The sequence below is a fragment of the Tupaia chinensis genome, unplaced genomic scaffold (assembly GCF_000334495.1).
Source record: "Tupaia chinensis unplaced genomic scaffold, TupChi_1.0 Scaffold000215_1, whole genome shotgun sequence".
NCBI lineage: Eukaryota > Metazoa > Chordata > Mammalia > Scandentia > Tupaiidae > Tupaia > Tupaia belangeri.
In genome coordinates, this window is record NW_006159690.1 from 4,305,689 (window position 1) to 4,319,534 (window position 13,846).

General features: G+C 39.6%; 1 protein-coding gene across 1 annotated transcript in view; it reads left to right on the plus strand.

The window, feature by feature from the left end:
• The window catches only part of RAVER2 (ribonucleoprotein, PTB binding 2), a 99,637-nt gene that overhangs the window by 33,593 nt on the left and 52,198 nt on the right, over positions 1-13,846 (plus strand). Inside the window, exon 6 of the mRNA XM_006147547.3 lies at positions 10,685-10,751. Coding sequence (XP_006147609.1) covers positions 10,685-10,751 — 67 coding nt within the window. The remainder of the gene's footprint in view (positions 1-10,684; positions 10,752-13,846) is intronic.

Sequence of the window (13,846 nt, forward strand, 5' to 3'; positions counted from 1 at the left end):
GACCAGCAGGTGGCATGATGGTTAAGACCCTGGATCCTTGGATACTCCCACATGGTTGACCATGGTTTGAGTACTGGACCTGGTAGCTTGCTTTCTCACTTTCTCTCTGGTCAAATTTTTTTAAAAAAAGAAGGAATAAATGAAATTCAATAAGTAATTCTTTAAAAAAATTTTTTCATCAAAGATGCTACTTTATTTCCTAAAATTGGTGTGTAAGTTAGTGGAAATGTCATAAATCTAGGTTAGTATAGGGAGCTATTGTCTATTTTAGTAACTATTTTAGTCTTTTCAGTTCTGTGTTGCGGAGCATAGAATTTTGGCAGACAGTTACTGGGACTCTTTTAGGTTTTAAGTTTTTAATTTGGCCAACTTACGCGGCTCAAATTGAGAGGTGACCCACTTTTGCCTGGGTCAAAACAACCAGGGTGTGGAGGAAAATATTTTTTTTTTCCTTTCTAGAAAGCTTTTAAGATTTCCTGTTTGGAAAACTCTGTTTTCCACATCTGATACATAGAAAAGTTATAATTAGAAATATGAGTTTTTTCAGAATAAAATTTCTAAGGTGTAAAATGCATCTTTGAATACTTAAGCTCTTTTTTAGTTGAATGAGTAACGTAACATGCCATTTGTTTACAGATACTTGATAATATGAAGAGCAGTATCATGTTTTTCTTTATCTAGTATTTGACAGCTGTTAACCAGTGAAAGGAGAGATTAGATTCTGTGCAACTAAAAGCATACACCGGATCCCTTTAAACAAAAGTATGTCACCTTCTGTTATACATAAAGTATTAAACTAGTTGATTGGCAAGATATTTATGTTACATTACTGAGAGAGTTACATTACAAATAGTCTATGTTTTATAAGTCCAAGAAAACTTATAAAGATAAAACATTGCCATGTAACATATAAACCAAGTTGTATATTTATCAAAGTACCATATGATTCAGCAAACAATATTTTACAAAATTGCTAAGTATGTAACTTTTAATATTTCTGACATTGGTATACTATTAAGAAATACTAAATTATCTTTTAAAATTTTTATTTTATAGTATCTTTTTTTACATTTAATTGCTATACAAATTTATGGCATGCAATATGGTTTTTTTTTTGTGTGTGTGTGGGAGAGAGGTTTTTGCTATAGAGTACATGCGCTCACCAGAAAGACAAGACAGAGACAGAGACAGAAAGAGAAAAATCCCCCCCAGGGGGGGATGGCCACGCTGCAGTCCCTTCTCCATTCTCCTCTCAGGATCTTGGGCACGCACACACATGTGCCTGGCGTGAGTTTAATCCACTGGGTCAGGAACTCGAATCATGGTTGACTACATGGGAATCCAGCCACATACCCATTAATGCCAGCTGCTGGTCCTGCAATATGGTTTTTGAAAGTATACAGGAGGTGTGTGGTGGTCAAATTAAGGACATTACCATATACATCATTTTCAACAAAGAACTTTATATTCTTGCCTGTTTACTGAGTCCATCTCTCCAACCCCCACTCCCATACAGTCTCTGGTAGCTACACTTGCCCTCATTATTACATTTTTGGAATCTTTCAGTTATTGCTATAGAGAGCAGACATATGGTATATATTAAGGGGAGATATACAGTGTCTGTTTTTCATAGTTTGGTTTATTTCACTTAGCATTAAATCTACTGTATTCATCCACTTTGAATCAAATCACTTTTGAATTACTTTGAAACAGAATCTCAGTGTTCTTTATGGGTGAATAATATATGTGCCACATTTTTCAGTCAGTTGAGCATTTAGGGTGATTTTATGTCTTAGCAATTTTGAATAAAGTTGCACTAAGCATGAATGTGCAATCATCTTTTCAACTCAGTATTTTCTTGGGCTTTGAATAAATACCAGAAAGTATTATTATTGGGTCATATGGTAGTTCTATTGCAGATTTTTGAGAAACCTTCATATTGTTTTCCACAGTGGCTGTATTCATTTAAGTTTCCACCAGCAGTGCAGAAGGGTTCCCTTTTTACCACAGACTTACCATTCCTTGTTTTCTTTTTTTTTTAATAGTTTTTTTTATCATAGTCATTTGGACTGGGGTTAAGTGATATCTCATTGTGGTTTTGATTTCTATTTCCCTTATGATAAGATTCATTGAGCACTTTTTCGTAAGTTTTTTCGTAAGTATGTCTTCCTTAGAGAGTTGTCTGTTCAACTCATTCGCCCATTTTTAAATTGGATTACTATTTTTGTGGAGGAGCTATATGTTGATTTCTGTCTATATTCTGGTTATCAATCTCTTATCAGATGTAAGTTTGCAAATATTTACTCCCATTCTGTGAGTTGTCTCTTCACTCTATTGTTTCCTTTGCTGTGCAGAAGCTTTTTAGCTTGATGTAATCTTACTTTTTTATTTTTGGAATTGTTCCCTGTGCTTTTAGGAGTCTTATTTAAGAAATCTTTTCCTGGGGCCAGCAGATTGTGTAATGATTATGTCACTGAACTCCCATACGGCCAACAGCTGCTCAAGTCTTGGACCTGGGGGCTTGAAACTCATGCTGGTCTCATGTGTGTGTGTGCCCAAAATCCTGAGAGGAGATTGGAAGAGAAGGGACTGTGATGTAGCCATCCCCCCAGAGGGTGATTTCTTGCTTTCTGTCTTTCTGTGTCTCTCTGTCTCTCTGGAGAGTGCATGTGCCCTATAGCAAAAATCTCTCTCAAAAAAATTTTTTTAAAAACCCAAGAAATATTTTCCTACTTTAATGCTTTCAAGAGTTTCTTCTATGTTTTCCACAAGTACTTTTAAGGTTTGAGGCTTTTCATTTAGATCTTTGATCCATTTTGAGTTGATTTTTGTTAATGGTGAGAGATAGAGGTACAGTTTCATTTTTTTACACGTGAATATCGTTCTTCCAGCACCATTTGCTGAAAAGACTTCTTTTCTCCACTAGATTTTCTTGTTTCCTTTGTCAAAAATCAATTGGATATTTATTTTGGGATTTATTTCTGGATTTTCTATTATGTTTCTATTATGGTTTAGTGTTGGTAAATTGTTTATTTGGGGATGATTTCATTTCTCCTTCCTATTTGAATGATAATCTTTGTCTGTTTTCATACTAGTACAATGCTGTTTCAAATATTACCACTTTGTAATCTATTTTGAAATCAGGTAGTGAGATGCTGCCTACGTATTCTTTTTGGATAATATTGCCTTGGCAATACAGTCTCTTATGATTCCAGACAAATTTTATGAATTTTTTTCTGTTTCTGTGAGGAATGTTACCAGTAATTTGATCAGAATTGCATTGAATTTGTAAATGAATCTGAGTAGAATTTTGATTACATTGATTCTTCTAATCCAAGAACACAGGATGTCGTTCCTTTTTCAAAAAATCATATTCAGTTTTTTTTTTTAACCTTGTCATAGTTTTCTTTGTAGAGGTCTTTTATCTCTTTGGTTAGGTTTATTTCTAGGTACTTCATTTACTTACTTATTTACTGTGGCTATTATAAGTGGGATTGCTTTCTCCAGTTCTGCCTGTTTGTTCATTATTGATATATTCAGACGCTATAAATTTTTGTATTTTGAGTTTGTATTTGGTCATTTTACTGAATTCATTTATCATTTCTAGGAGTTTTTTTTTGTGGATTCTTTTTGTTTGTTTGTTTATGTATATGCTCTGTGTCTTTTAATTGGGGAATTTAGTCCATTAACATTCAACATTATTATCAATATGTGCTGTGTTATTCCTGCCATTTTGTTAGTCATTTTCTCAATTTTTTGGTGTGTTTTTTTATCTCTGTTTGTGTCCCTATTGCTTTCCTGATGTAGTATTCCCTTAAGTATTTCTTGATGAGCTGGTCTAGTGTTGGTAAATGATTTGTTTATCTGGGGATGATTTCATTTCTCCTTCCTATTTGAATGATAATCTTGCTAGGTATAGTGTTCATGGATGAAATTTTTTTTTCTTTCAGAATTTTGAATATGTTTCCCCATTCTTTCCTGCTTGCATTGTTTCTGATGAGAGATTTGTGGTTAGCCTGATGGGATATTCTTTGTATGTAATTTGATGTTTCTCTCTCGCCACTTTGAGTATATTGTCTTTATCCTTTTGCCAATTTGGCTATGATGTGCCTTGGGACAACTCTTATACTGAATCTATTTGGTGTCCTTTGTATTTCCTGTATCTGGTTGTCTGTATGTCTCTCTAGATTTGGAAAGTTTTGGAATAGTATTTTTTGATTTTTAAGCGAGGTTTCTTTAGAATAGGGCATGTGCATTCAATGGAGAAACAGAGAGATACAGAGAGACAGAAAGTGAGAAATCACCCCCAGAAGGATGGCCACACCGCAGCCCTTTCTCCTCTACTCTCCTTTTTTTTTTTTTTTTTTTTGAGAGATTTTCACTGTAGGGCGCGTGCGCTCGCCAGACAAACAGAGAGAGACATAGAGACAGAAAGCGAGAAATCACCCCCCAGAGGGGATGGTCATGCCGCAATCCCTTCTCCTCCATTCTCCTCTCGGGATCTTGGGCACGCACGCACACGCGTCCGGCGTGAGTTTTAAGCCACCGGGTCCAGGACACGAACCGCGGTCGACTACGTGGGAGTCCAGCGACATAGCCATTACGCTAACTGCTGGTTCCCCTCTACTCTCCTTTTGAGCATACATATACACATGTCCAGTGTGAGTTCTAAGCCGCAAGGTCCGGGACTTGAACTGCTCTCAACTACATGAGAGTCCAGCAACATAACCATTACACCACCTACTGGTCCTTTGGATAGTATTTAATGAAAGAGATTTTCTATGCTCTTACCCATCTCTTCACCTTCTGAAGTACCCATTTTGCTGATACTCAGCCACTTAGTGGAGTCTAGAATTTCCTGTATGTTGTTCTTATGTTTTTTTTAAGAATTTAAAAATTTTATTTATTATTATTATTTTAAAATTTGCTATATGAGCATTTGCACTCACGAGAGAGACAGAGAAAAAGTGAAAAAGCAAGCTACCACATCCAGGATTCAAACTGTTGTCAACCATGTGGGAGTCCAGCACCTTAATTACCATGCCACCTGCTGGTCTTGTTGTCATTTTTTCTTTTTTTAAATTTTTATTTTATTTTATTTTTTTTAGAGAGATTTTTGCTATGGGGTGTGTGTGTGTGCTCGCCAGAGAGAGACAGAGAGACAGAAAGAGAGAAATCACCCTCCAAGGAGGATGGCCATGCCACAATCTCTTCTCCTCCATTCTCCTCTTGGGATTTTGGGCATGTACGCACATATGCCCTGTGTGAGTTATAAGCCAGCTTGTAAGAGGGGTCAGAGGCAAGTCTCTGTGAGATGCTAGAAACAGCCCCTGAGTGGCCTGCATGGGACACTAAGAGGTAGTGACCCACCATGCCTGTATGCAGCCTTGGGAAGGTTATCAATGAGGGGCAAGAGGCAAACCCATCTGAGAGCCCTCATCCAGGACAGCAACCTGTAGTGCCCGGGGGTTCAGGGACGCTGCTTGGTTTTGAATAGATTCCTGCTAGAAGTTAGCTGACCAGATAGAATGAAGAGGTAGTCAGGAATGGTGCTGTGTTCTCCACTCTGACCAGGAGGGGGAAATCTGGTTCCTTCCTCACTGTCAGTCCTCCACTGACTTCCTTTGCCCACGCTTACAGTTCAGGGAGGTCCGGAAGAGCTGTGCTGTGGGTGGCACCACAGTTAGGACAGGCAGCCCTTCTCCTAGACTTGAGTCTGATAGGAGGGAGAGTGTGGGCCTGCCATGCCTGCCAAATAGAGGGTGGTACCACATTCCTAAGTCTCTGTGGGGTTGGAGGTGCTCTCTCTTTTCCTTTTTTTTTTTAGGGAAATTTTTGTTATAGACCACATGTGCTCACCAGAGAGGGACAGACAGACAGAAAGCAAGAAATCAACCCCCCCAGGGGTTGGCCATGCTGCAATCCCTTCTCTTCTATTCTCCTCTCAGGATTTTGGATACAGATGCACAGCACCTGACATGAGTTTGAAGCCACCGGGTCTGGGACTTGAACTGAGATCGTCCATGTGTCCAGCAACATAACCATTATGCCATCTGCTAGTCCCTGGAGGTGCTCTCTTTTGTATCCTCTGCTCCCTTTGGCTATGGAATCTTGATTGTAAACAGAGCTTCACCTGCTGTTCAGTCAGCAGGACCATTCATCTCTTGCCAGCGTGGGGTGGATGGGGTAGGGTTGGGAGGTCATTACTCTCTGAAGCTGTGTGCTCGTGGCCCTCCCTAAGATGTGTGTTAGCTCTGGTCCCATTTCAATGCTCTTCTGGAAGTGCTGAGATCCATGTCCCTAACGTTACCTTTGGGAGTCTGGTATTCAGTGTCAAAGAAGAGTTTCTTTCTTTTCTTTTTTTTAAGTAAGAATTATTTCATTTAACTTTATTTTTTAATTTGACCAGAGAGGGACAGAGTGAGAGGGAGGGGGGGAGGGCGGGAAGGATGGGGAGAGAGAGAGAGAGAGAGAGAGAGAGAGAGGGAGGGAGAGCAAGCTGCCAGGTCCAGGACTTGAACCATGGTCGACCATGTGGGAGTCCAACAACCTTAAGCACCACACCACCTGCTGGCCCTGAGTTTCTTTCTTTTCAACTTCCTGGCAGAGGTAAGCGTCCTTCAGAGTCTCACTGGCCTCAGGGGATTAACTCTCTACTTCCAAGCAGAACCTTATCATGCAGAGTGAATTAATCAGTAGGAGCTTTGCTCTGCTTGTGAACCCAGGCCATGTGGAGCCCTATCACTGCAGAGTTTCCATTCCTCCCCTGTCTGGGAGGAGGTGCGGTGGTGAAGCTTTTAAAACCTACTTGTGAGGCCAGCGAGTTGCATGGTGGTTGAGGCACTAGACCGTGCCCACATGGCTGACTATGGTTCAAGTCCCAGACCTGGGGGCTTGTTTTCTTACTTCCTCTCTCTCTGTCTCTCTTTCGTGAGGCACATGCCCTATAGTAAATTAGAAAATAATAATAAACATTTTTAGAAATTAAATAATTCTAAACAAACAAAAAACCTTGTCATCTTACTTTCACCCCCTAGTTGCTCAAAAAAAGAAAATAGTTAAGAGGTTGAAAAGGGCAGCCATTGAGATTCAGATGATCAGTTGAGATCCATGGAGCCCTATCTGAGGGTCCTTACCCAGATCTCAAACCTCAGGATCTCTTCACGTTCTCCAAGAAATAACTGAGTTATCAAACGGTACCTTTATCTTTCTCATAATAGGTGATTACCTTTTTTCCCCCCACTTAACTTTACGTTTTTATACTTTGCCTATTATATCACTGTTTTTTTCCTGTATTGGGTTAGAAGGGAAAATATTTTTCGACTCCTGCCTTATTTTTCATTCCCATGTTACTCTTATAATTACTTATTAGGGCACTAGTGATACTGTTTATGCAACTACTATGGTAGTGTACTATTTTTAAAATTAAACGCTGGAAGAAATAGATAATACGGCTTAGAGGGTAAGAGTGTGCTCCCTGGAGCCAGGCCCATCGGATGAATCTCTGTGCAGTAAGTTTTGAGCTATTTGAGCGTGACAATTTAGTTGACATTGCTCTGCTCTAATTTTCTGATTTCTTAAAAAAGAAGTGAAGTCAGAGACTTGTACCAAGTAAAAACTAAATAGCTTTTATTTATAATAATAGCTATGTAGTTATTATGGTTATAAAAACAACAGTATTAAGGACTATGATTGTTGAGTTAAGCATTTTTTTAAAATAATTCTTTTTTCTTTTTTCTAGGGAGATCTTTGCTCTAAAGCGCATGCGCTCGCTAGAGAGACAGGGAGACAGAAAGCAAGAAATCACCCTCAGTGGAGATGGCCACACTGCAATCCCTTCTCCTCTATTCTTCTCTCGGATTTTGGGCACACCAGCACACATGCCCAGTGTGAGTTTTAAGCCAGCGGGTCTGGGACCTGAACCACAGTCGACTACATGGGAATCTAGGAATGTTACTGCTACATCACCTGCTGGTCCTGAATTAATCATTTTTATTAAAAGAGGTTTTTGCAAGGCCAGCAGGTGGTGTGGTGGTTAAAGGCTGTGGATTCCCACATAGCTGACCATGTTTCGAGTCCCAAACCTGGCAGCATGCCTTTTCACTTTCCCTTTCTGTCTTTTTCTGGCCAAATTAAATAATAATAATAACAAATAGAAGTAAATAAATAATTCTTTTTAAAAAAATTTAAAAAGGGACCAGCAGTTAGCATAATGGCTATGTCGCTGGACCTCCATGTAGTTGACTGTGGTTCGAGTCCCAGATCCTGTGGCTTAAAACTCACGCCGGGCGCATGTGCGTGCATGCCCAAGATCCTGAGAGGAGAATGGAGGAGAAGGGATTGCGGTGTGGCCATTTCTCGCTTTCTGTCTCTCTGTCTGTTTGGCGAGCGCACGTGCCCTATAGGAAAAACCTCTCCCCCCCAAAAAAATGTAAAAAGAGGCTTTTGCTTTAGGGCGCTTGTGCTTGCTGGAGAAAGAAAGAAACAGAGGCAGTGAAAGGGAAAGTGAGAAATCATTCTCCATAGGGGATAGCCACACTGCAATTCCTTCTCTTCCATTTCTTCCTGGGATCTTGGGCATGCACACTCAAGTGCCTTGTGTGATTTTCAAGCCTCTGGGTCTGGGACTCGAACCACAGTCAACCATGTGGGAGTCTAGTAACCACTACACCATCTGCTGGTCCCAGAACTAAGCCCTTTTGATTGTATGCTTAGCATGCTAGCTCCCGTATGTGTTTAGTTCATTTGCAATGTATATCAGGTTGGCTATAACACTCTAATCTGAGGTCAGAATCCACCTAGGTGATAACACCAATTCCTTTGAAAATTAGTAACTGCGTCTGTTACGTATTATGAGTTTTGGGTTACATATCAGTTTAACAAGACAAATTATATTCACTTTACTGTACATGTGAGTGTCCACTATACAGTTCCTATACTGAAATACTGTTAGTGTACAGGAAGCATTAGGAAATAGGAAAGCTGCTTTTTCAGGCTGCCAAGTGGTTAGAAATTATACTATCAGAAAAAAAAGTTTCGGCTGACGTAGTAATAGAAGCAGGAAGAACCAGAAGCTAGTTTAAATCTGGAGAGCCAGGGGAAATAAATTGAACTACCTACTATGTCTTCGTGTAGTTGTTTTCATATCCAGGATATCTAAGTTAAGATTTACTGTCAGGACCAGCAGTTGGCATAATGTCTATGTCACTGAACTCTCATGTAGTCGACTGTGGTCGGAGTCCGAGACTTGGTGGCTTAGATTCTCGCCGGGCGCATGTGCGTGCATGCCCAAGATCCTGAGAGGAGAAGGGATTGCAGCATGGCCATCCCCCCACCCTGGTGGGAGTGGTGATTTCTCGCTTTCTGTCTCTCTGGTGAGTGCACACGTCATATAGCAAAAACCTCTCCCCAAAAAAACCCATTTACTATCTACGTTTATTTACAGATACAGCCTACAGAGATAAAAATAAATGTAACACTTATTTCCATAAGCGAGACATAAATAAAGTCATGAGCATTGTTAATGAAAAGGAGGGGGAGAGGTCAGGTTCTGAAGAAAATAATCAGAAAAGGCTTCAAAGTGAACCTCTGAGAAGTAATTTCTAAGGAGTGTTGATTTCAGACCATGGCCCAGAACTTCAAGGACATGTTTGCCCCATGCTAGGTCAAGGTATAATTATAAGCAGAAATGTAGATATATTCATGAGAGAGTGAATGTTTCTTTTAAGCAGGAATATGGACTTTAGGTAAAGGTGGTGTTGGGAGTTATATTAGGAGAGGTGGACTGGTGCCGTATCTGTGGGCCTTATGTTGCCAGGACCTGCTTGGCTGAATACGTTTTTCTGAGTGGGAAAGGCTGTGGATTAGAAATAAACACAACAACAAACACATAAAGACATACAAGTATGGAAAAAAACAGGATCTTGTGGGCCCAACTTTTCTGATGGAGAAAAGTTGTGACCAGGAACTGGCCTCAGGTTTATTCTTTTAAAGGGCAGAATATGGAGGAAGAGGAAATGGAATGCAAAACCAGTTGCTTTAGGATTTAAGTCTTCTGAAGATGAGAAAACTGGTGCCATGTAATTTCTCTGATCTTTTTTGGGGTGAAATCTGGTAAACAGATGTGGCTTCCTTTAGCCTCATACTGCCCTGCAGTATCAGGTATCTACACAGCAGGAAGATAACTGACAACAGGCAGACAGTGGTTTTTTTGTATGCAAACGCTTTCATAGCCATTGCTAATGAAGCTCATTTCTACCTCCAGCTCTCCACATTATGTGCCTTTAATTAATTCATTAGTTTTTGGTCTAGGGCAAGTGTGCTTGTCAGAGAAGGACAAAGGAGGGAACATGAACAATCATCTCCCTAGGGAGATGGTCACGGTGCAATCCTTTCTAAACCCCCGTTCTTATCTCAGGATTTTGGGCATGCATGCACATATGTCCGGTGTGTTTTACAAGTCACTAGGTCTAGGATGTGAACCACACAGTCAGCCATGTGGGATCCAGCTGCATTAACTATTACACTACTGGCTGGCCAGCACGCTTTTAATTTAAATAGGTAACGGGGACCCATGAAAGATTTTGGTAGTGGTGGTGGTGGTAGTGGTGGTAGGCTAATTGAGCCATATTGAATAGTAACTGTGCTTGAATGTTTATTGAATTAATGGTTTTGTTTCTTTCAGGAAGTTCATGATTTGTTAAAAGACTATGAGTTAAAGTATTGCTATGTGGACAGAAATAAACGAACAGGTAAGATTTCAGTTGTGAGTACCTAATTTCATTTCGATTTTACATATAGTCATTATAAAGCAAAAATCTGAGTGTCTTTTCATAATTTAGCTAATCTATGAACATTTTAAGTATAAAATTATATAAACACTACTCTCACAATGTTTTTTGAAGGTAGTATTACTATATTAACATTTTTTTTTTTTGGAAGAGGTTCTTGCTATAGGTCGTGTGTGCTTGCCAGAAAGACAGAGAGATAGAAAGCGAGAAACCAGGATGTAAGTCCTCTGAAGATGAGAAAATTGGTGCCATGTAATTTCTCTGATCTTTTTGGGGTGAAATCTGGTAAACAGATGTGGCTTCCATTAGCCTCATACTGCCCTTCAGTATCAGGTATCTACACAGCAGGAAGATAACTGACATCAGGCAGATAGCCACGCCGCAATCCCTTCTCCATTCTCCTCTCGGGATCTTAGGCATGCACGCACACGCACCCCGTGTGAGTTTAAGCCACCGCGTCCGGGACTCAAACCACGGTCAACTGCATCAGAGTTCAGCAACATAGCCATTACGCTAACTGCTGGCCCCAGTATCTTAATTTTTAATCACATAAATAAATATAGTGTTCCTATAAGCTTATGAATTATTCATAATGAATGTTCTAATGTTAATGTTACATATCAAAATGAGTGTTCATTCATAGTCTCATTGACACTTAATTTTAAAGATGTATCATTAGACTTAGTGAATATACTCTGTGATTTGACTTTTGACTGGGAAAGTAAGGAAACTCACATGTTTTTCCCCCTGTTGTGGGGGGAATATATATTTCAGTATTTCAATCTCTCATCTGTGAAATTGAAAGACTAAACACAATTATTCCCTTTGTGTAAATCTGATAAGTACATGTTTAAAATGATCTTTTTGAGATAATAAAGAAAATAAATATGAAGGATGATATAACCAATATGTAAACATTCAGTTCCAAAATGACAAATGTTAGTATTTTGTCTTTAAAAACTATATACATGGTAGAGCCCTAATGTAGGTCTATTGACTTCTTTTCAGATGAAAAAAATAGTGAAAAAGAACATTATAAAGATGAAATTCAGGGTTTTTTTCTAGTTTCTGATTCCATTTCTTCTCTCCCTCCATGACCAGAGGCAAGCACTTAATGAATTTGGTGCATCCTTTCCAATTGTACCTTTCTCTTCTAGTAGTTATTAGAACTGTTGACTGATTCTTGTACATTTTCTTCTGGGCACAAGATAAGTTAGTATTTTCCTGTCTCTCTGAATTTGGGGGAGTGGACATGTGATTTCCTTTTTTGTTTTTTTAATAATTATTTATTTAATTTTAATTATTTATTCATTTATTTTAATTTGACCAGAGAGAGAAAGAGAGAGACAGACAAAGTGAAAAAGTAAGCCACCAGGTCTGGGACTCAAACCATGATTGGCTATGTGGGAGTGTCCAGTGCCTTAACCACCACGCTACCTGCTGGCCCCTTGTTTTAAAATTTTGAATAAGCATTTTTTTTTCTTTTTAGAAGTTTTGCTACAGGGCACATGTATTCACCAAAGAGGCAGAGAGATAGAAAGCTAGAAATCGCCCTCCAGGGGGGATGGCCATGCTGCAATCCCTTCTTCTCCATTCTCCTTTTGGGACCTTGGGCATGCATGCACACGCCACCGGGTCTGGGACTCGAACCATGGTCGGCTACATGGGAGTTCAGCGACATAGCCATTACACTAACTGCTGGTCCTATGGCCATCACAGTTTGAGTCTGGCCCTGAGAGGTTGGAAAACTTGCCAGGGATGTGTGCGTGTGTGCCCCAAATCCTGACAGGATGGAGAGAAATGTAAGAGAAGGGATTGTGGCGTGACTTTGCCCCATTGGGAGATGCTTTCTCTTTCACTTTCTTTCTCTCTTTGTTGTGTCTCTCTGTGCTGAGTGCACATTCCCTCTGGCAGTTTAAAAAAAAAGAAAGGAAGTAAGGAAAACTAATTTTTTTAACTGTGTCCCATGAGTACAAGAAGTTATGATGAAGATTGACATGTTAAGTGGAAATGTTAAAATCTTTAAAAAATGACCCAAATCAAACTTCTAGTGATGAAACTATGATGTCTGAGATGAAATATACAGTGAGTAGGACAAAGGACAGACTTTGCAGAGTTAAAGGTGAGTGAACTCGGGGGGCCAGCAGGTGGCTGTGGTTAAGGCACTAGACTTGAATATGGCCCACCATAGGTCAAGTGCTAGACTCGGCAGCTTTGTTTCTTACTTCCCCTCCCTCTCTATGGTAAGTGCATGTGCTCTATAACAAATTTAAAATAATAATAATAAATAAAATTCAATAACTATTAAAAAAAGATTAGTGAACTTGACTGTAACCGTGGAAACTCCAAGATGAAGCAGAGGGAAAAAGAATACTTAACATGTACAGAATGTCAGCGACACTGGATGGGACAACTTCAGAAGTCAGAATATTGGAATAGTTGTAGTCCCTGAAAAGGAGAGGGCAATCCAAATAATAAATGAATGAATGAGTTCCTTAAAAATTTCCAGAATTAGCAAAACGTTAAACCTAAATATCGAAAAGCTCAAACAACCTAGACACAACAGCATGAAGAGAATTATAAGGCACATTGTAATCAAATTGCTTATAATTAGTGAGGAAGAATAACTCTTAAAAATGCCCAGAAAAGGAGCCAGCAGATGGTATGGTGGGAAGACACTGGACTTCCACATGGCCAACCATGGTTCAAGTCTCAGACCCAGTGACTTGAAAATTGGGACCAGCAGGTGGTGTGGTAGTAAAGAGCCCTAGACTCCCATCTGGCCAACTGCGGTTCAAGTCCCAGACCTGCCAGTTTGCTTTCTCACTTTCTCTTTCTGTCTGTCTCTCTCCCCCCTCCTTCTCTGGTCAAATTTAAATCAATAAAGTTAAATAAAATAATTCTTATAAAAAAGGAAAATTACACTAGCCACTAGTGCGTGTGCCCAAAATCCTGAGAATTGAAGAAAAGGACTTATGGCATGGCCGTCCCTTCCAGGGGGTAATTTCTCACTTTCTCTCTCTCTCTGGCTCTCTGCCAAATAGCAAAAATCTTAA